Here is a 27846-nt window from a genome sequence, read left to right on the forward strand (position 1 = left end):
TTCACGTCTATGTCACACTGTTTCTATAGACCTATAGGCTTTTTGGGACACATGCAAATTCACAGAATCTCATGCAGTCACGTTCCCTCAAGGAATACAACTGACCTCGATCTGCTGTCTAACAACCATTAACACCTCAGTTAAGAATCGTGATGCTCCCGTAGTGTTGTAAAACGTGTGCAGGAGTAGCAGGTGAAACTTCAGAGAGGTATAAAATTAACTACTGCGCTGAGCAGCGGATTTGGAGCCGGTGGCCACCACATCAGAACCACTTGGCCCTTTGGAGTTGTCTTATAGGACAATAACGGCACTCAATAATTTCCCAATAACTTCGAATAACTTTTTTTTTAAAAACTTTTGCAAGCCTTGTTCTTAGACTTTGCTACAGCAGTTTAAAGACTACTAACACTTGCCTACTGTTCCTCTCAGACTCACCGATATGGGTTTTGCGGACCTCTTGAATGACGTTGGCGGGTTCGGACGTTTCCAATGGATCCATGTTACCTTGTTATCTATCCCTGGTCTACTGATGGCAAGCCAGAATCTGTTGAATAATTTCACAGCTGGTATGCCTGGACATCACTGTACCATACCCAATAGGACTTCTATTGCCAGTAGTCAAAACATATCTCAATCAGAAGTGGATGACAGAGAGCTCCTTCGCGCCTTTATCCCGATGGATGCCAGCGGGACCAAATTGTCCAAGTGTACGAGGTATGTCGAGGCGCAGTGGCATCTTCTTGAAAGCAACGTCAGCGTCATTGGACATCAGGCTAACTTTTCAGAGCTTGAGACAGAGATATGTCTGGATGGCTGGACCTATGACAAATCAGAATTTCTGTCCACTGTTGTCTCAGAGGTAAGTGGAGCTGTCCATGTGCATTTTTTACGTACTGGGTTATAAATTAGTAGGTGTAATAATATAAAATAATAGAAGTACATGTGCTTCTCCCGCAACACACATCATGATGCATGATTTATGAATAAACGTGTATATTATTATTAGTATCATTCAATAGGTCTAATAATTCACTAACAGTGGCCCTTATGTCGTTGCTGAATGCCAAGGCAAAGAATGTGATATTACAATCCTGCCTATAAGAAAAGGTTTGTGATCTTGTTTTCCAGTGGGACTTGGTCTGTACCCTCCGTCCTATGAAACAGATGAGCCAGACTATTTATATGGGTGGGGTCCTGGCAGGGGCTGTCATATTTGGAGGGCTGTCAGACAGGTGAGCAGCGTCCTGTCACAGACACGGAATACCTTATAGCGTCATTGTGTTCAACATTTTCATCACGGCAAAGGAATTCAACAATTCAATCATCATATTGTCCTATAGAACATCACGTTATCGTTGTAGAGGTTGTACACAGGAACTGCATTTACCTGATGAAGGATTGTGGTCAATGTGATACAAATGGATACAGGTGTACTTTATGAATAGGTAACCTAGAGCTAAATCAGTACTGTAAATAGATGTCTGACATTACTAATTAAGATGTAGCCTACTGTATCCATTGCTAGGACATCATTGACTCTTTAACAGAAAAAACAAATGTTGGCTTGAACCCTGATCTTCTTTGTGCTTGGACAGAATAGAGCCCAGCTGGTTGAAAGTACAAGATTAACATTTGCTACATATCAGACTTTTATCTTATTTATTTTTACACACTTAGAACTTTTAGTAATTTCACAGAAGCAAAGTTTTCCCTGTGTGTGTGTGCGTGCGCATTTGTGCACACCTGTGTGTCCATGTAATTTACTTCACAGTAGGGAACATTCCCTCCTCAATGATTTAGTAGGGCTTGTATTTTTGGTGCTTAGTTACCACCAACAACAACAATGCATTATGTTCTTGTGACTTTTGAGCAAGTGTTGCTGTGGTTTCCCCTATTTGTTTTCCCCTCTAGATTTGGGCGAAAGGCCTTGTTGATCTGGTCCTATTTTCAGCTAGCCACGCTGGGCACCTGTACGGCCTTCTCACCTTCCTTCATGACCTACTGTATCTTCCGCTTCATGACAGGCATGGCAGTATCTGGGGTGATCCTCAACACAGTCTCTCTCAGTGAGTCTCCCTACAACCCCACCTATAGCCCATACATCTAGAGACTTACATTTGAGTAATGTAGCAGATGCTCTTATCCCGAGCGACTTCCAGGAGTAATTATGGTTAAGTGACTTGCTCAAGGGCACATTGGCAGATTTCTCACCATTCAAACCAGCGACCTTTCGGTTACTGTCCCAATGCTCTTAACCGCTAGCCTACCTGCTACTTAGATGCTCTACTCTTTTTTTTGTGTGATGTGTGAAAGTTGGCACACTATCAGGTCTTGCAGCATAAGGACATTGTTACTCTTTTAAGCATAAGGAAATTGTTACTGCCTTTTAAGTCTTTCAAGGGGGAAATTGATTACCTTTTGCCAGAGGTGGGTTCGGGAATGAAAACCCTGGGGAAATCCAGTTCAGATGAATCAGATGATTTTACATTGGAGAGTTCCCATTTCCACCCACTGCCTGTCGCAAGACAACAGAGTCATAACAGACTTCTGTCCACAGAGGTGGAGTGGATTCCCACCATGTCCCGCACTCTAGTGGGCACCCTCTCGTCCTTCTTCTTCACCTTCGGCCAGATGGTCCTGGCGGGCATCGCCCACAGCCTCAGGGACTGGCGCAAGCTGCAGATGGCTGTCTGCGCTCCCTTCTTCCTCTTCTTCCTCTATAGCTGGTGAGCGTACCATTTCACTGCACCACTATACAGGTATTTATCCATATCATGAATGAACAATTCAGGATGTCTTACCTTTTGATTGATGGGTGAATGGCAGTCTTTGAAAGGTTTCCAGAGACAATGTCTCTTGTGTTTTCCTAACTGGTCCTAAGGTGGTACTCTGAGTCTGCCCGCTGGCTAGTGCTAAATCGCAGGTCTGACGAGGCCCTGAAACACATCCACCGTGTGGCCAGGATCAACGGCAAACCTGAGATGGTAGAGAAGATCACCGTGGAGGTGAGAGAGCTGGCTGGGGTACAACGAAGGATACAGGCATATTGAGAGGTTCCTGGAAGGGTGAAGTGATCTTGGACATCAGAGAAGGATTATGACCTGCTTGTGTGTCTGTGTGTGTGTGTGTGTCTGTTTGGGCATGTGTGCATGTGTGCATGTGGCTATGTGTGTGTGCATGTGTGTGCGTGTTTGTGCATGTGCATGTGTGTAATTACAGGTTCTGGAATGTCACATGCACAAAGAGGTCCAGTCGAGTAAGACCACCCACACAGCATACGACTTGATACGCACCACAGTGATGAGAAGAATATCTCTCTGTCTTATGGTTGTTTGGTAAGGTTCATTGTTTGGTAAGGTTCATTTGTCATTCTAGTTACCTTTGTGCCTATTCTTATCTGCAAAACCTTCCAGTGATCCGATTGACCTCTCACCCTACAGGTTCTCTACCAGTTTTGCCTACTACGGCCTAGCAATGGACCTGCAGAAGTTTGGGGTGAACATCTACCTGATCCAGATCATATTTGGGCTGGTGGACTTCCCCGCCAAGCTGGTGGCTCTGGGGAGTCTTACCTTTCTGGGTCGGAGGATCACTCAGGGAACATGTCTCCTCATGTCTGCCTTGATGATATTCACCAACATCTTCGTCCCCACAGGTTAGATGGTCACACAATTTTGTGTTGGCTACTGTGCTCGCGTCTAATTAAATGCCATTGGTCTTGTCTTTGATAATCTAATTGAGAACAGTTATTGACAAGGATTGGCAATGACAACCCCTTTGATCCCAACACAGACATGCAGTCTATTAGGACTACTCTGGCTTGTCTGGGGAAGGCCTTCACCTCTGCATCCTTCACCTGTATTTATCTGTTTACTGGAGAGCTTTACCCCACCGTCATCAGGTACCACTTCATTAGACAACACCGTCATCAGGTACCACTTCATTAGACAACACCGTCATCGGGTACCACTTCATTAGACAACACCGTCATCAGGTACCACTTCATTAGACAACACTGTCATCAGGTACCACTTCATTAAGGGATATTCAAGGCAGACATGAAATATCCCTTTGAACATGATGAAGTTATTAAATACACTTTGGATGGTGTATTAATATACCCAGTCACTACAAAGATACAGGTGTCCTTCCTAACTCAGTTGCCAGAGAGGAAGGAAACCACTCAGGGATTTCACCATGAGGCCAATGGTGACTTTAAAACAGTTACAGAGTTTAATGGCTGTGATAGGAGAAGACTGAGGATGGATCAACAACATTGTAGTTACTCCACAATACTAACCTAATTGACAGAGTGAAAAGAAGGAAGCCTGAACAGAATAACAAATATTCCAAAACATGCATTCTGTTTGCAACACCAAAGTACAGGCAAAATCCTATAGGAAAACATTGATCAGTCTGCTTTCCACTAGACACAAGGAGATTAATTCACCTTTCAGCGGGACAATAACCTAAAACACAAGGCCACATCTACACTGGAGTTGCTTACCAAGAAGAGTGAATGTTCCTGAGTGGTCGGGTTACAATTTTTACTTAAATAGACTTGAAAATCTATGGCAAGACCTGAAAATGGTTGTCTAGCAATGATCAACAACCAACTTGACAGAGCTTAAATCATTTCAAAAATAACAAAATGGGCAAACGTTGCACAATCCAGGTATGCAAAGCTCTTAGAGACTTACCAGAAAGACTCACAGCTGTAATCGCTGCCAAATGTGATTCTAACATGTATTAGTGTGAAAACTTAAGTAAATTATGTATTTCTGTTTAATTTGCAATTTCCCTACTTCTCCTCCTTCTCCGCCTCCTCTTCCGCATCCTCCTCCCCCACTCTCCTCCTCTTCCTCCTCCCCCTCTCCTCCACCTCCTCCTCCTCCCCCTGCAGACAGACAGGAATGGGATTTACCTCCACCATGGCCAGGGTGGGCTCCATGGCAGCGCCTGCTGTGCTGATCCTGGAAGAGATGCTGCCCGCTCTGCCCAGTATAATCTATGGAGGTGCTGCTGTGGTGGCTGGCATCATCGCCTTCTTCCTCCCTGAAACACTCAACATCCCTCTTCCTGACACAGTCGAGGATGTGGAGGAGAAATGGTAAGGTTGTGAGACTGTGACTCTGCATATCATTTACCTCTGACATGTTTTGAAATGTGATGAAAATGCTTTCCAGGGCTAAAAAGAATGTGGGTGCAGAGAAACTGGCTAAAAAGGAGGCAGTGGCTCTTCAGGAGATGAAGAAGGGAGCAGTTGAGGGGGATGGGGAAATCACGGGACTCAATGCTCTGTGAGAAACAATCTGATCAGAATAATGTAGAAGAGGTGGTATAATTTTACTGTGTCAGCAAACGCTAGCAAACTGTATACGCTGGGTAGCAAATTAAAGACAGATGCATACAACTGTTTAGAGATCAATATTATTTAATTGAAACCAAAATGGAAACAGATTAGAACCGAAAAGTTGATTGTGGTATGCAGGAGATACTGGTGTTTCTTTGCTAAAACATCATTGTTCAATTTGTCTTTGTCTGATTGATGTATGGTTTCTTTGGCACAAGGTTGAAATGATCAACAGTGATCCTGTTGACAACTGCTGCCTATCTCATATCATTTTACAGTTTGTCTCAATTGTAACCAAAACACTTGGAAACCTTCACTTGTATATTCACTGTGTTTTTTTGTTACCTACATTTTTTATTCAAAATGTAGATAGATAATAAATTAGACACTTTTACATGACAATTTATGACTTCAACATGCAGTTTATGGTGATTGTTTTTATGACATTTGCAACATTGTGGAACTATTTTTGATTGGTCATTATAGAACAAGATTTAGAGCTTGAAATGTGTTGGCTGTCTAGGGGCGGTATTGTAGCTTAATCAAAAATAAACAGTAGGTCTGTGTGGTTCAGCAGTTGTTTCCTTAACATTTTGTTTTGTGCAGTTCTTAGAAGGTAGAAGCCAGTAGTCCCCAAAGGACAATATTCCATATTCAATCAATTTGTTAGTGTGTGTCTGTTTGCGTGCGCACTGAACATGCTAAATAAGTATGGTTAATTGAGCTATTTATTGACTCATGAATAAGTTTACAATGATTGAACTTTGATGTTATCTATGTGCTAATACTCGTTTAGTAGCCCTGCCCAGCAGCTGACCTAGCTCAGCCGCTGAACAGGTAATACAGGTGAGACCGCGCTGTACAGATTTTTTACCCGCATAGGCTACACACGGTCGTCGTCGACAGAAAGCTAAACAGCCACCACAAACCTCTTCAGTATCAGGAGGGAAACGTTTCCAGATCTCTTTTGAACGGAACATCGCATTTGAACAAGAACAGAAGAGTAACGATAAGGTAAGATTTTAATTAGGCCTACCAAATCATTTATGTAACATTTCATTTAGGATTTTCTCAACACCGTTGACTTACACAGAAATCTAGCCTTCACCGTCAGTCCTAGTTATGTCACGTGCTCGAAACAAGTGCGGTAGCCTACGGTGTTAGTCACCTTTGAACAGAACAGCATGAATGTACCCGTAACTGATCAGAGCTTATAAGCTTTAAACGACTGTAGTTGAGAGCAACATTTCCAACACGAACTATTAACTCATATTCACACAGTTTTCCCCCCATCAAATAATCATAACAATATTTTAATGTATTTACAAAACTGGAACGCAAAGTTTTTGTAGGCCATGTGAAATGTTAAAATAAACAGCAACTATAGCCTACCTATAAGCTTTGAGTAGAAAAAGGCAATAAAATGACCTCCAGAATCTGTCTCGGTAGGCCTAAACGTCAATCCAAGACATTATTAAAAGTAATAACGACGTGATAATAGTTGCTGTAACATTTAGGAAGCATGCACCTTCAAATGAGTGGATTTGGCTATTTCAGCCACACCCGTTGGTGAAAGGTGTATACAGTCGAGCACACAGCCATGCAATCGCCATAGACAAACATTGGCAGTAGAATGGCTTTACTGAAGAGCTCAGTGTCTTTCAATGTGGCACAATCATAGGATGCCACCTTTCCAACAAGTCAGTTCATCAAATTTCTGCCTTGCTAAAGCTGACCTGGTCAACTGTAAGTGCTGTTATTGAGCAGTGGAAACATCTAGGAGCAACAACTCAGCCTATAAGTGGTAGGCCACACAAGCGCACAGAGCGGGACCGCTGAAGTGCGTAAAATCGTCTGTCCTCAATACTCACTACCGAGGTCCAAACTGCCTCTGAAAGCAATGTCAGCAAAATAACTGTTCCTCAGGAGCTTCATGAAATGGGTTTCCATGGCCGAGCAGCCGCACACAAGCCTAAGATCACCAATCACAATGCCAAGTGTCTGCTGGAGTGGTGTAAAGCTCACCGCTATTGGACTCTGGAGCAGTGGAAAGCGTTCTCTGGAGTGATCAATCAGGCTTCACCATCTGGCAGTCTGACGGACGTATCTGGGTTTGGCGGATGCCAGGAGAGTGCTACCTGCCCCAATGCATAGTGCCAATTGTAAAGTTTGGTGGAGAAGGAATACTAGTCTGGGGCTGTTTTTCATGGTTTGGGCCCCTTAGTTCCAGTGAAAGGAAATCTTAAAGCTACAACATACAATGACATTCTAGACGATTCTGTGCAGTCAACTTTGTGGCAACAGTTTTAGGAAGGCCCTCCCCTGTTTCAGCATGACAATACCCCTGTGCACAAAGCGAGGTCAATACAGAAATGGTTTGTTGAGATCTGTGTGGAAGAACTTGACTGGCCTGCTCAAAGCCCTTCCTTCAACTCCATCGAACACCTTTGGGATGAATTGGAACGCTGACTGCGAGCCAGGCCTAATCGCCCAACATCAGTGCCCGACCTCACTAATGCTCTTGTGGCTGAATGGAAGCAAGTCCACGTAGCAATGTTCCAACATCTAGTGGAAAGCAGAAGAGTGGAGGCTGTTATAGCAGCAAAGGGGGATCAACTCCATATGAATGTCTATGACTTTGGAATGAGATGTTCGATGAGTAGGTGCCCATATACTTTTGGTCATGTAGTGTATAAAAACAAATGAGGGTCATGTAGTGTGTATATAAATGAACGAGGGCCATGTAGTGTGTATATAAACGAATGAGGGTCATGTACAGTGCATTCGGAAAGTATTCAGACCCCTTTACTTTTTTCACTTTTTAAGTTAGTCTTATTCTAAAATGGATTTTAAAAAAAAATCCCTTGTCAATCTGCACACAATACTCCTTAATGACAAAGCAAAAACAGGATTACAAAAAATAACTGATATCATATTTACATAACTATTCGGACCCTTTACTCAGTACTTTGTTGAAGCACCTTTAGCAGCGATTACCGCCTCAAGTGTTCTTGGGTATGACGCTACAAGCTTGGCACACTTGTATTTGGGGAGTTTCTCCCATTCTTCTCTGCAGATCCTCTAAATCTCTGTCAGGTTATATGGGAGCGTCGCTGCACAGCTATTTTCCGGTCTCTCCAAAGATGTTTGGGTTGAAGTCTTGGCACTAGTTGGGCCACTCAAGGACATTCAGAGACTTGACCCGAAGCCACTCCTGCGTCGTTTTGGCTGTGTGCTAAGGGTCGTTGTACAGTTGGAAGGGAACCGTTGCCCCAGTCTGAGGTCCTGAGCACTCTGGAGCAGGTATTCATCAAGGATCTGTACTTTGCTCAGTTCATCTTTCCCTCGATCCTGACTAGTCTCGCAGTCCCTTCCGCTGAAAAACATCCCCATAGCATGATTCTGCTTCACCGTAGGCCAAAGATTTCAATCTTAGTTTCATCAGACAAGATAATCTTGTTTCTGATGGTATGAGAGTCTTTACATGTCTTTTGGCAAACTGTAAGCGGGCTGTCATGTGCCTTTTACTGAGGAGTGGCTTCCGTCTGGCCACTCTACCATAAAGGCCTAATTGGTGGAGTGCTGCATACATGGTTAAACTTCTGGAAGGTTCTCCCATCCCCACAGACGAACTCTGGAGCTCTGTCAGAGTGACCATCAGGTTCTTGGTCGCCTCTTTGGCCAAGGCCCTTCTCCCCCGATTGCTCAGTTTGGCCGGGCGGCCAGTTCTAGGAAGAGTCTTGGTGGTTCCAAACGTATTCCATTTAATAATGATGAAGGCCACTGGGGACCTTCAATGCTGCAGAACATTTTTAGTACCCTTCCCTAGATCTGTGCCTCGACACACTCCTGTCTCTGAGCTCTAAGGATAATTCCTTTGACCTCATGGCTTGGTTTTTGCTCTGACATGCAGTGTCAAATGTGGGACCTTATAGACAGGTGTGTGTGCCTTCCCAAATCATGTCCAATCAATTGAATTTACCACAGGTGGACTCCAATCAAGTTGTAGAAACATCTCAAGGATGATCGATGGAAACACGATGTTCCCGAGCTTAATTTTGAGTCCCATAGCAAAGAGTCTGAATACTTATGTAAATAAGGTATTTCCGTTTTTATATTTTAATACATTTGCAAAATTTTCTAAACCTGTTTTCGCTTTGTCATGAAGTATCAGTGGTGTAAAGTACTGACAAGGTACAAATCTGTCGTTCTGCCCCTGAACAGGCAGTTAACCCACTGTTCCTAGGCCATCATTGAAAATAAGAATTTGTTCTTAACTGACTTGCCTAGTTAAATAAAGGTAAAATAAACTTAAGTTCTACTTATGTAGTATTTTGGAGTATCTGTACTTCACTCTTTATATGTTTGACAACTTTTACTGTTAATTCACTACGTTTCTAAATCAAATATTGCACTTTTTACTCCATACATTTTCCCTGACACCCAAAGTACTCATTATATTTTGAATGCTTAGCAGGACAGGAACATTTTCAAAGTCACTCACTTCTCAAGAGAACACGTGGTCATTCATACTGCCTCTGATCTGGCGAACTCACTAAACACAATGCATCTTTAATAAATAGTGTCTGAGTTTTGGAGTGTGCCCCTGGCTCTCTGGACATCGGACATTTTTATAACAAGGCTTAATATAAGTAGTTTTAAATTATTTTTTACTTTTGATACTTAAGTATATTTAAAACCATATACTTTTACTCAAGTAGTATTTTACTGTCTGACTTTCACTTTTAGTTGAGTAACTATCAAATCTACATGTCTGGGGGGGGAAAAGAGTAATTTCAGACATGTGTTTGTGACCTCCAGTAATATATCCTACTGTGAAATAGATGTCTGCCCCCCTCGGTCCAGACATGCCTGTGCCAGTACCTAAACCACGGACTCGCTACAAGCGTGCTGGAGGGAGCCCACAGATCCAGCTCTCTTCTGATCGGTGAGTGATCCTCGTGATGTCCACTTATTTTACCAAACTCCTGATACGTTCTTGGGGATTGTTTTCTAATTCTTTGTTTTTACACTTGTCTTCAAGGGATTTGATACATGATACACCTGACACAGGAATTCATAGCAGAGGTAGGCCCTTGTGCTCATCATGATAACAGTTACATATTTTCTAATAATAAAGATAGGGATCAGATGAGTTTTGTTAGAACTGTCTGTACTTGTGTAATGACAGGCCATATTTGATTGGCTCAGACACAGTGTGCCAGCAAAACAGCTTAGCTTTCAACATCTCACCAGTTAACAATATTTTATCATGCTAAACAAGATTTGTTCCGTGCCATTCATTAAAGAGTTACTCAAGGTCAATGAGGTCAAGGAAGTGCATTCTATGTGATACTGAGCTTGAGTCCTAACTTCCAGTAAAGCACCCCTACAGCCAAACATAGCTGCAGTGTACTGTCACAATAGCAACACAAGAATAACTGGTTTTTACTCCTAAACACAAACGCTTGTGATTCAGTGACAGACTTCTGAAGTACTTCCTGCTTTCATTTGTCACCAAACAACACAGCATCTTTTACTGTTCACCATTTTATCTTGGGTTCACAGGTATTCCACCCGCAAATGATTTGCTGGCAGAAAAGGAAGACAACCCTGCCATTATCCTAAATAAGCCTGCCATTACCAGCCCAGCGGAGCAGAATCCAAGCCAGTGTAACTTCCTTCTCTTCAGATCTGATTCTGGAGTGACTCCATCTTACCCAGTACTGGACAGTAATGGACTCTGTCCATCTGTCTGGTTGTCCTTCTCTCCACACAGTCCGGCTGCGGATACTGACCCCTACGTCAGTCCGGCTGCGAATACTGACCCCTACGTCAGTCCGGCTGCGGATACTGACCCCTACGTCAGTCCGGCTGCGGATACTGACCCCTACGTCAGTCCGGCTGCAGATACTGACCCCTACGTCAGTCCGGCTGCAGATACTGACCCCTACGTCAGTCCGGCTGCGGATACTGACCCCTACGTCAGTCCGGCTGCGGATACTGACCCCTACGTCAGTCCGGCTGCGGATACTGACCCCTACGTCAGTCCGGCTGCGGATACTGACCCCTACGTCAGTACTGACCCCTACGTCAGTCCGGCTGCGGATACTGACCCCTACGTCAGTCCGGCTGCGGATACTGACCCCTACGTCAGTCCGGCTGCGGATACTGACCCCTACATCACTGACGTAGCTGACTGGGAAAAATGCCCTGGATCTGGATCTGAATCGTCCAATGATGACAATACCGTTACTGAAGAAATAAAGAACCCATCCCACATGAACAAGTGAGTATCAAATATGAGGTGCAAAGGCATAGGCCACAAAACAGTATAGGCCATGGCTAAAGGCAGGGAAGAAAATGTATATCAATGTGTGTAACTACCTGTAACAAGCTACAGGTCACACGAAACAAATTGGTGGTAGAAATGTTGAATAGCTTTGTCATTCTTCTATGCCTCTTCCAGTGTGGCGTCAGGGCATGTTTGTGTTGGTGTTGTCCCCAGCGGGAAACCTCCTGTGGAAAAGGAGTCTCTGCAGACCAGACCTCTCAAACAGAAGATCCCACGGTACGTCACAGCACCCCGTCACAGCAGACAGACAGGAAGTTAACAGATGGACTTCATGGGGAGTTCAATTAGAGTAAAATGATACCTAATCAACTGAGATTTTAACATAGCCACTTACCAATATTGATACAATTTCAATGGGTTTTCAATATTATTACATGGTTTTAAGGGTGTGATAGAATTTAAAACCAATTGAAGTGGTCATTTCGGGTGTGGCTCACTTGGCAGAGTGTGGCACTTGCAATGCCAGGGTTGTGGGTTTGATTCCCACAGTGGGACTAGTATGTAAATGTATGCTCTCACTTACTTTAAGTCGCTCTGGATAAGAGCGTCTGCTAAATGACTGTAATGTAAAGGTAAAAATGTGTTGCCGGATCAAACATGAAACAGTAGCTATTTGATTTTGAGTGTGGTATACTTGTTTGTCTAGTCACCTGTGAACTCTACAAGCCCCTTTGTTTACCTAGTCAGATCACTGTATTACGCATGCCTATACTTCCTGCTTCCTCCCCACTAAGAATGTTTTCACCTGTGTAGCAGTGCTCTGTGCAAGACATGAAGTGTGTTATGCAATAGGTGTCTTGTAATTTACCCATGAGATACTGTACAAGCAGTGGGTCTGTATTAAATGTATAGCATATTTGTTCAAGATAGCTGCCAGTTAATTAAATATTTGTCATGTTTCTTTGAGATAACTTCTTCTCTCTTTGTCCACAGTGCGGCCACCATCCGTGTCAGCAGGAGAAAACAGGCAGCAGCGAGCGGTGGTGCTACCCAGGCAGCAGAGTCCTCTCGTAGGGAGAATGTGGTGTCCCGATCCAGCTGGCTGGATGTATGGAAGGGACGCAGGTAATGTGGGACACTGGGATATATGTACTGTTGCTATTCAACAACATCTTACTGAAATCACGTTCTCTGATATTATTTTCCAAATGTCATTGCCTAATTTCTATGTATTTGAAAATTGAGATACTTTTGGTTCCTGAAGGCACAATGTTCTGTGGGCCACCCTGGATGGACCGTTGGTATCATTTTGGAAGAAACGCACAGTGAGTGAACCACTAGCACCACCATGGTCCAAATGGCCCTTTCTTTTGACTAGAACTAAGGCATAACGTTGTTATATCATTATTGTCTCTCCCAGGCTATGCCAGTATCTTTACACTATCCCCTCTTTTTCTGGGCCGCAGGACAAGTTCACAGACCTAGTGTTCCATGTGTCAAGCATCACCAATGTCTGCAAGCAGGACAAAGGACGCTTCTCCCTTTACTTCTGCAAGAAGCACTTTGAGTTCATGGCGCACAACAAAGGTGAGCTGCTGATGGATTTGAACTCCTCTTTCTGGTTCCTACTGCTTTTGTGCTTTGCCCTGTGCCTGAGCATCTCTCCACCCCTCTCCCCGGTCCCAGCGGTGCAGGAGGGCTGGGTGACGTCCCTCCTGGCCTCTCGTGGATGGGACCCCCCAGCCCCTCCGGAGCAGCATGGAGCCCTGACCATGAAGGACCCTCGCAGCAACAGAGTGTACGCGGCCATCTGTGGACACAACCTATGGATCTACAACAACAAAGAGGTGAGGAAGGGAACAGGGCTCTGCTGAGCTCCATCACTATATGATTGTTATGACAGTTCGGGAGGACATCTTGAGTGTATTTTGTGTCATTGTTCATGTTATTTGTGCCGTGCAGGACTTCCAGTTGGGGGTTGGGCTGACCTATGTGTCCATGAACGTGGCGTCAGTGAAGCAGACTGGCCGTCATAACTTCAGTCTCATCACACCGTACAAAACCTTCAAGTGAGTGTCCGTCTCTTTCTCTCTCACTGTCTCTGTCTGATCAGCCCCAGCCCACAGTGCTGCTCTCAACCAGCAGAGGACAGTGTAGTTCATCTGGTTTTTGTTAGGATCCCTTCCTAACTTGTGTTATTACACAATTGCTCTTCTATCAGATTATCCCAGTATCTGGCCCGTGTATGTGAGCGCCTTGCTTTACTACTGAGAAACACAGTCTTTGTATTTCTAGTTTCTCCACAGACTCATCGAGGGAGCTGGCTGTGTGGCTGGGGAGTCTGAACCAGGTGATCCTCAGTGCCCTGTCATGCAGCGAGGTGGCCCACCGACTCTGGGCCAGCCCATGGAACAAAGTGTGTGCCGACTGTGGCAGTGCCAACCCCGAGTGGGCCTCAGTTAACCTGCTGGTGGTCGTCTGTGAGGCCTGTGCAGGTGAGCTAGGACTGTGGTGATACTCAGGATGTGTACGCACTGCTCTATATGACCTATGTCCCTATTGTTTCTCTAAGGTCAGCATCGCTCTTTGGGCATCCATGTCTCCAAAGTGAGAAGCCTGAAGTTGGACAGTAAAGTGTGGACTGAACCTTTGATTCTGGTGAGATGACCTTCCCTGTAACAGTGCTGCAGAAACTATTCAGACCCCTTGAGTTTTCCACATTTTGTTACGTTGCAGCCGTATTCTTCATAAATCTACACACAATACCCCATAAGGACAAAGCAAAAACTTTTGTTTTTTACATAAGAATTCTGACCTTTTACTCAGTACTTTGTTGAAGCACCTTTGGCAGCAATTACAGCCTCGTCTTCCAGAGATGTTTTAAAAAAAAAAAAAAAATGTATTTTATTTATTTTTAATTTTACCCCTTTTTCTCCCCAATTTCGTGGTATCCAATTGTTGCTACTATCTTTTCTCATTGCTACAACTCCCGTACGGGCTCGGGAGAGACGAATGCTGAATGTCATGCGTCCTCCGATACACAACCCAACCAGCCGTACTGCTTCTTAACACAAGGCGCATCCAACCCGGAAGCCAGCCGCACCAATGTGTCAGAGGCTACACCGTGCACCTGGCAACCTTGGCTAGCGCGCACTGCGCCCGGACCGCCACAGGAGTCGCTGGTGCGCGATGAGACAAGGAGATCCCTACCGACCAATCCCTCCCTAACCCGGACGACGCTAGGCCAATTGTGCGTCGCCCCACGGACCTCCCGGTCGCGGCCGGTTACGACAGAGCCTGGGCGCGAACCCAGGGACTCTGATGGCACAGCGCCCTTAACCACTGCGCCACCCGGGAGGCCGTCTTCCAGAGATGTTTGATTGGGTTTAAGTCCGGGCTCTGGCTGGGCCACTCAAGGGCATTCAGAGACTTGTCCCAAAGACACTCCTGTGTTGTCTTGGCTGTCGTTGTCCTGTTGGAAGGTGAACCTTCCCCAGTTTGAGGTCCTGAGCACTCTGGAGCAGGTTTTCAGCAAGGATCTCTCTGTACTTTGCTCCGTTCATCTTTCCCTTGATCCTGACTAGTGTCCCAGTTCCTGCCGTTGAAAAACATCCCCACAGCATGATGCTGCCACCACCATGCTTCACCGTAGGGAGGGTGCCAGGTTTCCTCCAGACGTCACGCATTCAGGGCAAAGAGTTTAATCTTGGTTTCATCACCAGATAATCTTATTTTTCATGGTCTGAGAGTCAATTAGGTGCATTTTGGCAAACTCCAAGCGGGCTGTCATGTGCCTTTTACTGAGGAATGGCTTTCGTCTGGCCACTCTACCATAAAGGCCTGATTGGTGGAGTGCTGCAGAGATGGTCCTTCTGGAGGTTTCTCCTGTCTCCACAAATTAACTCTGGAGCTCGGGTGACCATCGGGTTCTTGGTCACTTGCCTGACCAAGGCCCTTCTCCCCCAATTGCTCAGTTTGGGCAGGCTGCCAGATCTAGGAAGAGTCTTGGTGGTTCCAAACTTCTTCCATTTAATAATGATGGAGGCCACTGTGTTATTGGGGTCCTTCAATGCTGCATACATTTGTTGGTACCTTTCCCTAGATCTGTGCCTCGACACAATCCTGTCTCGGTGCTCTATGGACAATTTATTCGACTTCATGCCTTGGTTTTTGCTCTGACATGCACTGTCAACTGTATGACCTTATAAAGACAGGTGTGTGCCTTTCCAAATCATGTCAAATCAGTTGAATTTACCACAGGTGGACTTCTACAATCAAGTTGTAGAAACATCTCAAGGATGATCAATGGAAACAGGATGCACCTGACCTCAATTTCAAGTCTCATAGCAAAAGGTCTGAATACTTATGTAAATAATATAAATCTGTTTTGAGTTTTATTAACTTTTCAACAATTTATTATTACTATTTTTTTGCTTTGTCATTATGGGATAGTGTGTGTAATGAGGGGAAAACATATTTAATCAATTTTAGAATAAGGCTGAAACATAACAAAATGTGGTAAAAGGGAAGGTGTCTGAATACTTGTATGTATAACCAAATACAGAAGTAAAGTAATGTGAAAATAGGCACTGCTAATAACTGTGTTCTCTTTCCTCCATAGCTATTTGTCTATTATGGGAACAAAGCAGCCAATGATGTATGGGGTCACAATGTGCCGGGTGCAGAGCAGATCCTGCCAGACTCCTCTGTGGATCAGAGGGGGGACTTCATCAGGGCCAAGTACACCAAGGGCCGATACAGATTCACCCATCCTCTAGCCTCCAGCCAGAGACTGCTCAACCAGGTCAGCCAACGTCCCAGCCCCAACCCCAGTCTTAACCACAGTCCCAACCCCAGGTCTCAGTCCCAACCCCAGGTCTCAGTCCCAACCCCAGGTTTCAGTCCCAACCCCAGGTCTCAGTCCCAACCCCAGGTCTCAGCCCCAACCCCAGGTCTCAGCCCCAACCCCAGGTCTCAGCCCCAACCCCAGGTCTCAGCCCCAACCCCAGGTCTCAGTCCTAGCCCCAACCCCATTTCACAGTCCCAGCCCCAACCCCATTTCACAGTCCCAGCCCCAACCCCATTTCACAGCCCCTGCCCCAACCCCAGGTCACAACCCCAGGTCCCACCCCCAGCCCCAGGTCTCAGCCCCAACCCCAGGTCTCAGCCCCAACCCCAGGTCTCAGTCCCAGCCCCAACCCCAGGTCTCAGTCCCAACCCCAGGTCTCAGCCCCAACCCCAGGTCTCAGTCCCAGCCCCAACCCCAGGTCTCAGTCCCAGCCCCAACCCCATTTCACAGTCCCAGCCCCAGCCCCATTTCACAGTCCCAGCCCCAACCCCATTTCACAGTCCCAGCCCCAACCCCATTTCACAGTCCCAGCCCCAACCCCATTTCACAGCCCCTGCCCCAACCCCAGGTCACAGCCCCAACCCCAGGTCTCAGCCCCAGCCCCAGGTCTCAGCCCCAACCCCAGGTCTCAGCCCCAACCCCAGGTCTCAGTCCCAGCCCCAACCCCAGGTCTCAGTCCCAACCCCAGGTCTCAGTCCCAACCCCAGGTCTCAGTCCCAACCCCAGGTCTCAGCCCCAACCCCAGGTCTCAGTCCCAGCCCCAACCCCATTTCACAGTCCCAGCCCCAGCCCCATTTCACAGTCCCAACCCCATTTCACAGTCCCAGCCCCAACCCCATTTCACAGTCCCAGCCCCATCCCCATTTCACAGCCCCTGCCCCAACCCCAGGTCACAGCCCCAGCCCCAACCCCAGGTCACAGCCCCAGCCCCAGGTCCCAGCCCCATCCCCAGTCCTAACCACAGCCCCATCCCCAGTCCTAACCACAGCCCCAACCCCAGTCCTAACCACAGCCCCAACCCCAGGTCTCAGTCCCAGCCCCTGCCCCAGGTCTCAGTCCCAGCCCCAACCCCAGGTCTCAGCCCCTGCCCCAACCCCAGGTCTCAACCCCAGGTCTCAGCCCCTGTCCCAACCCCAGGTCTCATCCCCTGCCCCAACCCCAGGTCTCATCCCCTGCCCCAACCCCAGGTCTCATCCCCTGCCCCAGCCTCAGCACCAACCCCAGTCTCAGCCCCAACCCCAAACCTAGCATCAGCCCCAACCTCAGCCCCAACCCCAGCCTCAGCCTCAGCCCCAACCCCAAACCCAGCCTCAGCCCCAACCCCAAATCCAGCCTCAGCCCCAAACTCAGCCTCAGCCTCAGCCCCAACCCCAGCCTCAGCCTCAGCCCCAACCCCAAACCCAGCCTCAGCCCCAACCCCAAACCCAGCCTCAGCCCAAATCCCAGCCCCAAACCCAGCCTCAGCTCAAATCCCAGCCTCAAACCCAGGCTCAGCTTAAATCCCAGCCCCAAACCCAGGCTCAGCTTAAATCCCAGCCCCAAACCCAGCCTCAGCTCAAATCCCAGCCCCAACTCCAGCCCCAACCCCCAGCCCCAAATCCAGCCTCAGCTCAAATCCCAGCCCCAAACCCGGCCTCAGCCCCAAACCCAGTCTCAGCCCCAAACCCAGCCTCAGCCCAAATCCCAGCCCCAAACCCAGCCTCAGACCAAATCCCAGCCCCAAACCCAGCCTCAGCTTAAATCCCAGCCCCAAACCCAGGCTCAGCTTAAATCCCAGCCCCAACTCCAGCCCCAACCCCCAGCCCCAAATCCAGCCTCAGCTCAAATCCCAGCCCCAAACCCAGCCTCAGCCCCAAACCCAGTCTCAGCCCCAAACCCAGCCTCAGCCCAAATCCCAGCCCCAAACCCAGCCTCAGACCAAATCCCAGCCCCAATCCCAGCTTCAGCCCCTTTCTCAGACTACACTGCTGCTCTCATCCAGCAGAGGACAGTGTAGTTCATCTGGTTTTTGTTCAGATCCCTTCCTAACTTGTGTTGTTACATGTATGCATCCTATTCTGATTCCTATCAATCCTCAAAGATAGGAAAATACACCTAAACCTCCCAGGGTCTGTACAGGACAGACTGTGCTGAATGATATTTGTTGTTATGACATCCTCCCCTCACCCTGTGTCCTCCAGAGGCTGTGTGAGGTGGTGTGTGGCCCTAATGTCCCAGAGACCATGTCATTGCTGTGCTCGGGGGCCCGGGTCCTGTGCCACTCAGGGGACTCTCAGTGCCCCACGCCCATCTCCCTGGCAGAGCGGGCTGGACAGGCCATGCAGACGGAGCTGCTCAGACACAACGAATACACAGGTACTAATATCAGGGGTCCTCTAAGATCCACAGATACTGACTTCAGGGGTCCAGGCTCTGAGATCCAAAATATCTGATCTGATTGGTCGAAATTAGTGAAAAAATGATCTGAATTTGTCTGACTGTGTAATTGCAGCCTAAGATCCACAGCACTGCTGTTGTTTTGTCTTTGCTTAGTCTCAACTTGTCACTTTCATGATATCAGTCAGTACATCAAAATGTCTGTCTTGTTCATTATGCTTCAAATATGTTTGTTTTTCTCTTTTACAGATGCCCCTGCCTATGTTCATCAGGTCACAGGGTCTCTGCTGGGCACCTCTGACCCTCCTCCTGCTGCAGGTACCCATATACTATGGGCATATCACAATAGCCTAAAAGCCTATCGTTTGCTATAAAAGGCGACTTCTTAATGGGTGTAAAACTGTGTGCGCAGGAGAGGAGGAGCTCCATGGGAAGTTGGAGGAGGACCGCTTCCTGTTCTCCCAGGAGAATGACTCTGCAGCCTGTGATGTTCTGGACCTGAGGGAGGTCATCTCCATTTTCCACAGCTCCAACGGGTACTGCAACCTTATGACGTTAACATTGTAGGAGACATTTCCATTTTTAAGATTTTAAATGTTTTAATACGGTTTATAAGATATAAGGGGGATTTGTTGATTTCCTCCTCCCCCACAGATCGACTCATGAGTTTGAAATGGTGACTCTGACGGACGCGTTGGTGTGCAATGCTGACACTGAAAAGGATCTACTGAATCACCTGCTTCATATTCTCAGGGTAATACAATAACAGCTGTGTGTTTATCAATCTGGGAGTATTAAGGACTGTAGGTACAGTGTTCCATACGCTGTATGATAATAGAGACCTTTGTGTCAGCTTTCCTGAGCAGAGAGTAGGCCTACAGATAACACAGATAGATATAGTAATGTGGGTTAAAACTAATCATATGTTCTCCCCCTACCAGGTGGTGTTGCCCGGGCCCATAGATGAGGAGGAGCTGGACGGGGTGTTTGCTGTGTCCCGGGTGTCTCTGAGGGAGGGAGGAGGCCTGCAGCACACTGAGGTCTGGGCAGTGCTCCGTGGAGGTCAGGTCCTCGTCTATCCTACTGACCAGCAGCGCCACAGAGAGAGGCTAACACTCAACCCTGAGACTCAATACAGTGAGTCACACCTCATTGTCTGCATATTTACACAACATGATTTTTCTCTACATGCCTTGTGTAGAGGAGCAGAAGTATCATGATAAAGTAATATGACAGTGTTCTTTTCTGCCCACAGAGATAGATTCCTCTGAGAACACCATAGAGCTGGTCACTGGAGAGAGGTCAGCACCACAGGAACACTTTGTTATAACAAGTTGCATTCCATTGTACTTGATGTCATAGCAATGGTTCCCAAACGTATTTCAGCATCTGTCATTCAAAGGATGGTCTCCTATGCATCCATCTCTTCTTCCTGCTAGAACCATGTCCATGCAGTTTGAACGAGACCACAGCTGTCAGTCCTGGCACAGCCTACTGAAACGGGCAGTGACCACAAAGAGGAAGCAGCGCCCATCACTGTACGAGCTGCCACCCAACGCCATTGGCAATGTGCCCCCTGCCATTGAGAGGTGTATCTCACACATCACACAGTATGGTGAGTGTCGGCTACAAGCCATTTGAGACTGGAACAAGTATTGTAGTGATCTGGATAACCAGTTTCCGGCAGGAACATGAATTCTCACAACTGGTTAATCTGCTCTGCTCCTCTTCTGTCTCCCTCCCAGGCCTGAAGGTGGATGGGCTGTACCGGCGCTGTGGCTTGGCCACTAAGGTCAGCAGTCTGGTGGAAGCCCTCAGCAGATCACCTAAAACTGCCCCTCTGGAGAAAGATGAACAGGGTCTCCTGGACGCTGCAGGGGCCCTGAAGCAGTATGTCCGCCAGCAGGTGGTGCTCATCCCTCAGACACAAAGGGAACTGTGGGTCAAGGCTGCAGGTACTGTCCTTTGCATCTTAAACAACCCCAGAGAGAATGTATTTCCTTGATTCCTCGTGTCCTCTCTTCTCTCCCTCTTCTCAAAACCCATTGGATGAGGTCGGAATTCCCTCCCCTCTGACCTTCTCATTCATATTTTGTATGTTGTATAATATTTATTTTCTTCATTTTTTATTTATTTACTTTTTACCAGTTACAAACATGTATTTATTTATATATATATATATATATATATATATATATATATATATACTATACTATACTATACAGTTTGGTCAGAAGTTTACATACACCTTAGCCAAATACATTTAAACTCAGTTTTTCACAATTCCTGACATTTAATCATAGTAAAAATGCCCTGTCTTACGTCAGTTAGGATCACCACTTTATTTTAAGAATGTGAAATGTCAGAATAATAGTAGAGAGAATTATTTATTTCAGCTTTCATTTCTTTCATCACATTCCCAGTTGGTCAGAAGTTTACATACTCAATTAGTATTTGGTAGAATTGCCTTTTACATTGTTTAGCTTGGGTCAAACATTTTGGGTAGCCTTCCACAAGCTTTCCACAATAAGTTGGGTGAAATTCGGCCCATTCCTCCTGACAGAGCTGGTGTAACTGAGTCAGGTTTGTAGGCCTCCTTGCTCGCACACGCTTTTTCAGTTCTGCCCACCAATTTTATATAGGATTGAGGTCAGGGCTTTGTGATGGCCACTCCAATACCTTGACTTTGTTGTCCTTAAGATGTTGCTTCAATATATCCACATAATTTTCCACCCTCATGATGCCATCTATTTTGTGAAGTGCACCATTCCCTCCTGCAGCAAAGCACCCCCACAACATGATTCTGCCACCCCCACAACATGATTCTGCCACCCCCATGCTTCACAGTTGGGATGGTGTTCTTCGGCTTGCAAGCCTCCCCCTTTTTCCTCCAAACACAACGATGGTCATTATGGCCAAACAGTTCTATTTTTGTTTCATCAGACCAGAAGACATTTCTCCAAAAGTACAATCTTTGTCCCCATGTGCAGTTGCAAACCGTAGTCTGTTTTTTTTATGGCGGTTTTGGAGCAGTGGCTTATTTCTTGTTGAGCGGCCTTTCAAGATATGTTGATATAGGACTCATTTTATTGTGGATATAAATACTTTTGTACCTGTTTCCTCCAGCATCTTCACAAGGTCCCTTGCTGCTGTTCTGGGATTGATTTGCACTTTTCGCACCAAAGTATGTTCATATCTACGAGACAGAACGCGTTTTCTTCCTGAGCGTTATGACGGCTGCGTGGTCCCATTGTGTTTATACTTGCGTACTATTGTTTGTACAGATGAATGTGGAAATTGCTCCCAAGGATGAACCAGACTTGTGTAGGTCTACAATTTGTTTTCTGAGGTTTTGGCTGATTTCTTTTGATTCCCCCATGATGTCAAGCAAAGAGGCACTGAGTTTGAAGGTAGGCCTGAAATACATCCACAGGTACACCTCCAATTGACTCAAATGATGTCAATTAGCCTATCAGAAGCTTCTAAAGCCATGACATCATTTTCTGGAATTTTCCAAGCTGTTTAAAGGCAGTCAACTTAGTATATGTAAACGTCTGACCCACTGGAATTGTGATACCGTGAATTATAAGTGAAATAATCTGTCTGTAAACAATTGTTGGAAAAATTACTTGTGTTATGCACAAAGTTGATGTCCTAACCGACTTTCCAAAACTATAGTTTATTAACACGAAATTTGTGGAGTGGTTGAAAAACGAGTTTTAATGACTCCAACCTAAGTGCATGTAAACTTCCGACTTCAACTGTACATCTGAACAACAACTTACAGACGTACACAAACAATGACTACATCTCACCTGCCCAGACCCACATGTTCACACCCCCATCCGTAGTGCCTTCATTATTGTTTGCCACCAGTGGAGGAAAGGGTGGACCGTCCTCCAGTGAATTTCATAATAATAAAAATAGTGAAACATTAAAAAAGTTATCCTTTTTCGATACAACTATACTAAATATTTTCAAGTCATCAAATAATTGATTAAAACACACTGTTTTGCAATGATGGTCTACAGTAGCCTCAACAGCACTCTGTAGGGTAGCACCATGGTGTAGCCGGAGGACAGCTAGCTCCTGTTCTCCTCTGGGTACATTAACTTCAACACAAAACCTAGGAGTCTCATGGTTCTTACCCCCTTCCATAGACTTACACAGTAATTATGATCACTTCCGGAGGACGTCCTCCAACCAATCAGAGCTCTTGCAGCATGAACTGACATGTTGTCCATCCAATCAAAGGATCAGAGAAGGAATCTAGTATTTAAAGCATAATCTACAGCTAGCCAACACTGCAGTGCATAAAATGTGATGAGTAGTTGACTCAGAGAGAAAGACATTCGTTTTTAACAAATGAATTTCTTCTGAGAGAGATCTAGTTATATTTCTATTTTTTTCACTTGCACTTACTTAGCTAGCAAATACAGCTAGCTAGTTTAGCCTACTCAAACCGAGGGATGCTATGTTAGCTAGCAGGCTATGATTATCCAACGCGACACTGGAACTAGTTATCGTGTCCAGAAAGCCTTGTAGTTATCGTGTCCAGAAAGCCTTGTAGTTATCGTGTCCAGAAAGCCTTGTAGGTATCGTGTCCAGAAAGCCTTGTAGGTATCGTGTCCAGAAAGCCTTGTAGTTATCGTGTCCAGAAAGCCCTGTAGTTATAGTGTCCAGAAAGCCTTGTAGTTATCATGTCCGGATTACATGCCAAGGTTTTTTTTCTTACATTTTGAGGTAATGTTTGAGTCACTCAGACGTATGAACACTCAACATAAGACATGGCAAAACGTGTCGAATTTCAGGAAATTAGCTTCTAAACTGCACTATTTTCTCTCCGCTAACAAGAGGGGTGTGAACAGTTTGGGGTCACGAGGTAGGGGTTTGTTACTATGTCGATTTTAAATTACAATATATATCCAGATCTTTGCCACCTAGGAAATTTGTGTGACCGGATCTTCTCAAATACTATTGGAGTAGCGCTGATCTAGATGAACAAGTTGTTCAATACAAGCTGTACTTTGAGTAATGGGGTTCTCATTCATTGCCTGTGTCACCATAGCCCAGACAGAAGAGAACCTTAGACTGGCTACCTACCGCAGACTCCTGAAAAAGCTGCCCCCTGACAACAGAATCACACTCAACGCCCTGTGTGGACACTTCTACATGTAAGAACAACACATGATCAATGATTGTAAGATTTTAACAGGGCAACAAAATGATCCTGCATGACTAATGCTCATCGTTGCCAACCTCTTTCTAGAGTTCAGCTGTACAATGTGGAGAACCGTATGACAGCTCAGAACCTGGCGCTGGTGTTTGTCCCAACACTGTTCCAGGAGCTGGCCATGAACACAAACATGGTGCGCCTCACCAGAGAACTCATCATACACCACACACTCCTCTTCCTGGTAAGACACTAAACTTCATCTCTTCTGTTGGGTCATGGAACATATGAAGCAGTGGACAGTGTATGAAACTAATCTTTTATGCCTAACACCATGTATTGTATTCTACAGAGTAAAGAACAAGAGTCTGACATGGAGAGTGAAGAACTCATAACAAAATCATAGACAAACACATGTATATATTTGGCTTTGGCTGTCAAAGAAAGCTTATATGGGAAAGATATATTTGGTTACATAGTGTAGTTTTCACAACTTCTTTGAACTACACATTTAGGCCATGGACTGGATTAAACTTATTTTTTCTGCTATATTCATTTGGGGATTATTGTAATTTAGGTGATGGTAAAATAATAACAAACCAAGCTCAAATTGTATGTTGTTAGTGCCTTCAGAAAGTTTTCTCACCCCTTGACTTTTTCCACATTTTGTTGTTGCAGCCAGAATTTAAAATAGATTGAATTGAGATTTGTTGTCCACTTTTTGACATTTATTTTTAAATGTGTAAAACCTTTAATGCTGAAATGTCTTGAGTCAATAAGTATTCATCCCCTCAGTTATGGCAAGCCTAAATATACTGACCAAAAATATAAACGCAACATGCAACAATTTCAAAGTAAATCAGTCAATTGAAATTAATTAATTAGGCCATAATCTATGGATTTCACATGCCTGGGAATACAGACATGCATCTGTTGATCAGATACCTTAAAATAAAGGTAGAGGCGTGGATCAGAAAACCAGTCAGTATCTGGTGTGATCACCATTTGCCTCATGCAGCGCAACGCATCACATCTCCTTTGCATAGAGTTGATCAGGCTGTTGATTGTGGCCTGTGGAATGTTGTCCCACTCATCTTCAATGGTTGTGCAAAGTTGCTGGATATTGAAGGGAACTGGAACACGCTGTCATACACGTCGATCCAGAGCATCCAAAACATTCTCAATGTGTGACATGTCTGGTGAGTATGTAGGCCATGGTAGAACTGGGACATTTTCAGCTTCCAGGAATTGTGTACAGATCCTTGTGACATAGTGCCTGCATTATTATGCTGATAACAAGCTGAGTTTTAAAGAGAATGCAGACTGTATTTTTTTTTAAAGCAAGCCAACACCTGTTCTTAATCAGGAAATTAAAGGGGTTTGGGTTCAGCCAGGATGTTCTGGAGAAGGTGTACAGCAGCTTGGTGGAGAGCATCCTCATGTTCAATATGACAGTCTGCTATGGTAAGGAGCAAAAGCAAACTGACCAGAATAGTACACACAGTCAGCAAAGTAATTGGTCGACCACAGGCACACTTGAGCATTCTATTCCACAAGGCAACCAAACAGAAGACACTGGCTGTCGTTGGCGACCCCTCCCACCCTCTACACCCTCAGTTGGAGACCCTACCCACCCTCATTTGGAGACCCCTCCCACCCTCTACACCCTCAGTTGGAGACCCCTCCCACCCTCTACACCCTCAGGTGGAGACCCCTCCCACCCACTACACCCTCAGGTGGCGAACCTTCCCACCCTCTACACCCTCAGGTGGCAACCCCTCCCACCCTCAGTTCAAGAGGCTTCCCTCGGGCCGGCTCTTCAGAATGCCCATGGCCAAGAAGAACATGTTCAAACATTCATTCCTTCCTTGTGCTGTTGGACTACTAAATACAAAATTAAAGGTATCGGAATATGTACTTATCTAGTGCAGTTGGGACAGTGGTCATTTGAGTGAATGTATTAATGTCCTCAATGTTGTTAGTGTATGCAACATGATGGACTGACTGGTTTAAATGTGTATGATGTGAGAATGTATGTGATTATTTTAATGGAAGGTGATGTCAAAGTTTTATTCTATTCTAAACACGAGGTGATGGTTGAAAGGCACGACAATGGATCTCGTCACGGCAATTTGAAAGCAGAAATGCCATTGTGTTCGTTATCCGTAGCTTATGCCTGCCCATACCATAACCCCACCTCCACCATGGGGCACTGGGGTTCACTAAGTTGACATCAGCAAACCGCTCGCCATACGGTCTACGGTTGTGAGGCCGGTTGGGCATAATTCTTTAAAACAACGTTGGGGGCAGCTTAAGGTAGAGACATGAACATTAAATTCTCTGGCAACAGCTCTGGTGGACATTCCTGCAGTCATCATGCCCCCTCAAAGCATCTGTGGTATTGTGTTGTGACAAAACTGCACATTTTACTGGCCTTTTTGTCCCCAGCACCTGTGTAATGATCATGCTGTTGAATCAGCTTCTTGGCCACACCTGACAGGTAGATGGATTATCTTGGCAAAGTAGAAATGCTCACTAACAGGAATGTAAACAAATCTGTGTACAATATTTCTGAGCATATGGAACATATTATTTCAGCTCATGAAACATGGGACCAACACTTTTTACATGTTGGGTTTATTTTTGTTCAGGAGTACAAATGTAGTTAAGTCATAAGTTGCATGGACTCTGTGCAATAGTGTTTAACACTGACTACCTCATCTCTGTACCCCACACCCAGATAATTGTAAGGCCCCTCAGTCAAGCAGTGAATTTCATACACAGATTCAACCACAAAGACCAGGGAGATTTTCCAATTCCTCGCAAAGGGCACCTATATGTATAAAAAATGTAAAAAGCAGTCATTTTGAGCACGGTGAAGTTAATTACACTTTGGATGGTGTATCAATACACTGTCACTACAAAGACACAGGTGTCCTTCATAACTCAGATGAAGGAAACTGCTCAGTGATTTCACCATGAGGCCAAATGGTGACTTTAAAACGGTTAGTGTTTAATGGAGCAACAGCGTTGTAGTTACTAACCCAACTGACAAGAGTGAAACGAAAGCCTGTACAGAATTAGAATATTCCTTTTTGCAACAAGGCAATAAAGTTATACTGCAATAAATGTGGCAAAGAACAAGTGAATTTATGTTTGGGGCTAATCCAATACCTTACAGAGCATCTCACGCCATATTTTCAAGGATAGTGCTGGCTGCATCATGGTTATGGGTATGGCTTGTAATAGTTGGGGAGTTAAGATACAAAAAGTAAACGGAATGGAGATAAGCACAAGCAAAATCCTAGAGGAAAACTTGGTTCAGTCTGCTTTCCACCAGACACTGGGAGATTAACCTTTCAGCAGGACAATAACCTAAAACACAAAGCCAAATCTACACTGGAGTTGCTTACCAAGACAGTGAATGTCCCTGAGTGGCTTAAGTAGTTGACTTAAATCTGCTTGTAAGTTTATGGGAAGACCTGAAAATGGTTGTCTAACAATGATCATCAACCAATTTGACAGCACTTAATAAAGATTGTCAAATGTTGGACAATCCAGGTGTGGAAAACTTCCCAGAAAGACTCACAGCTGTAATCGCTGCCAAAGGTGATTCTATCATGTATTTATGTACTCAGGTGGTTGAATATTTATCTAATATGTTTTTTTTTTTTTTCAAATGTTAGAATTTTTCTACTTTGACAGAGTATTTTGTGTAGATCTACACTAACAAAATGTGGAAAAAGTCAAGTGTTTGTCGTATGATATTTCTTAGAAATAAAATGTATGACAAAGCAAGA

The 27846-nt window shown here is 45.3% G+C and overlaps 2 protein-coding genes and 1 long non-coding RNA gene across 3 annotated transcripts; all 3 read left to right on the forward strand.

Annotated features, from left to right (window-relative positions):
* Positions 1 to 5940, forward strand: oatx (organic anion transporter X). The gene is made up of 10 exons (XM_021591549.2): positions 1 to 859; positions 1129 to 1232; positions 1912 to 2066; positions 2558 to 2726; positions 2882 to 3005; positions 3220 to 3335; positions 3441 to 3655; positions 3793 to 3901; positions 4904 to 5110; positions 5187 to 5940. The coding sequence occupies exons 1-10, from the start codon at positions 440 to 442 to the stop codon at positions 5302 to 5304; spliced, it is 1737 nt and encodes a 578-aa protein (XP_021447224.1). The 5' UTR covers positions 1 to 439; the 3' UTR covers positions 5305 to 5940.
* A 275-nt stretch (positions 5941 to 6215) lies between these two features.
* LOC110510177 (arf-GAP with Rho-GAP domain, ANK repeat and PH domain-containing protein 1) lies at positions 6216 to 24755 on the forward strand. Its single transcript, XM_021591546.2, has 24 exons — positions 6216 to 6367; positions 10198 to 10301; positions 10398 to 10441; positions 10922 to 11642; positions 11823 to 11924; positions 12642 to 12773; positions 12913 to 12973; positions 13115 to 13235; positions 13335 to 13495; positions 13611 to 13717; positions 13944 to 14143; positions 14221 to 14306; positions 16270 to 16452; positions 18678 to 18852; positions 19123 to 19191; positions 19286 to 19409; positions 19528 to 19627; positions 19815 to 20010; positions 20129 to 20174; positions 20313 to 20488; positions 20619 to 20828; positions 23942 to 24047; positions 24143 to 24290; positions 24399 to 24755. The coding sequence occupies exons 2-24, from the start codon at positions 10198 to 10200 to the stop codon at positions 24450 to 24452; spliced, it is 3426 nt and encodes a 1141-aa protein (XP_021447221.2). The 5' UTR covers positions 6216 to 6367; the 3' UTR covers positions 24453 to 24755.
* Positions 24756 to 25193: 438 nt separating this feature from the next.
* LOC110510182 lies at positions 25194 to 27844 on the forward strand. Its single transcript, XR_005040473.1, has 2 exons — positions 25194 to 25750; positions 25838 to 27844. It is a non-coding gene; the product is annotated as an uncharacterized LOC110510182 (long non-coding RNA).
* Positions 27845 to 27846: the final 2 nt, after the last annotated feature.

Source organism: Oncorhynchus mykiss, chromosome Y, assembly GCF_013265735.2.
Source record: "Oncorhynchus mykiss isolate Arlee chromosome Y, USDA_OmykA_1.1, whole genome shotgun sequence".
Lineage (NCBI taxonomy): Eukaryota > Metazoa > Chordata > Actinopteri > Salmoniformes > Salmonidae > Oncorhynchus > Oncorhynchus mykiss.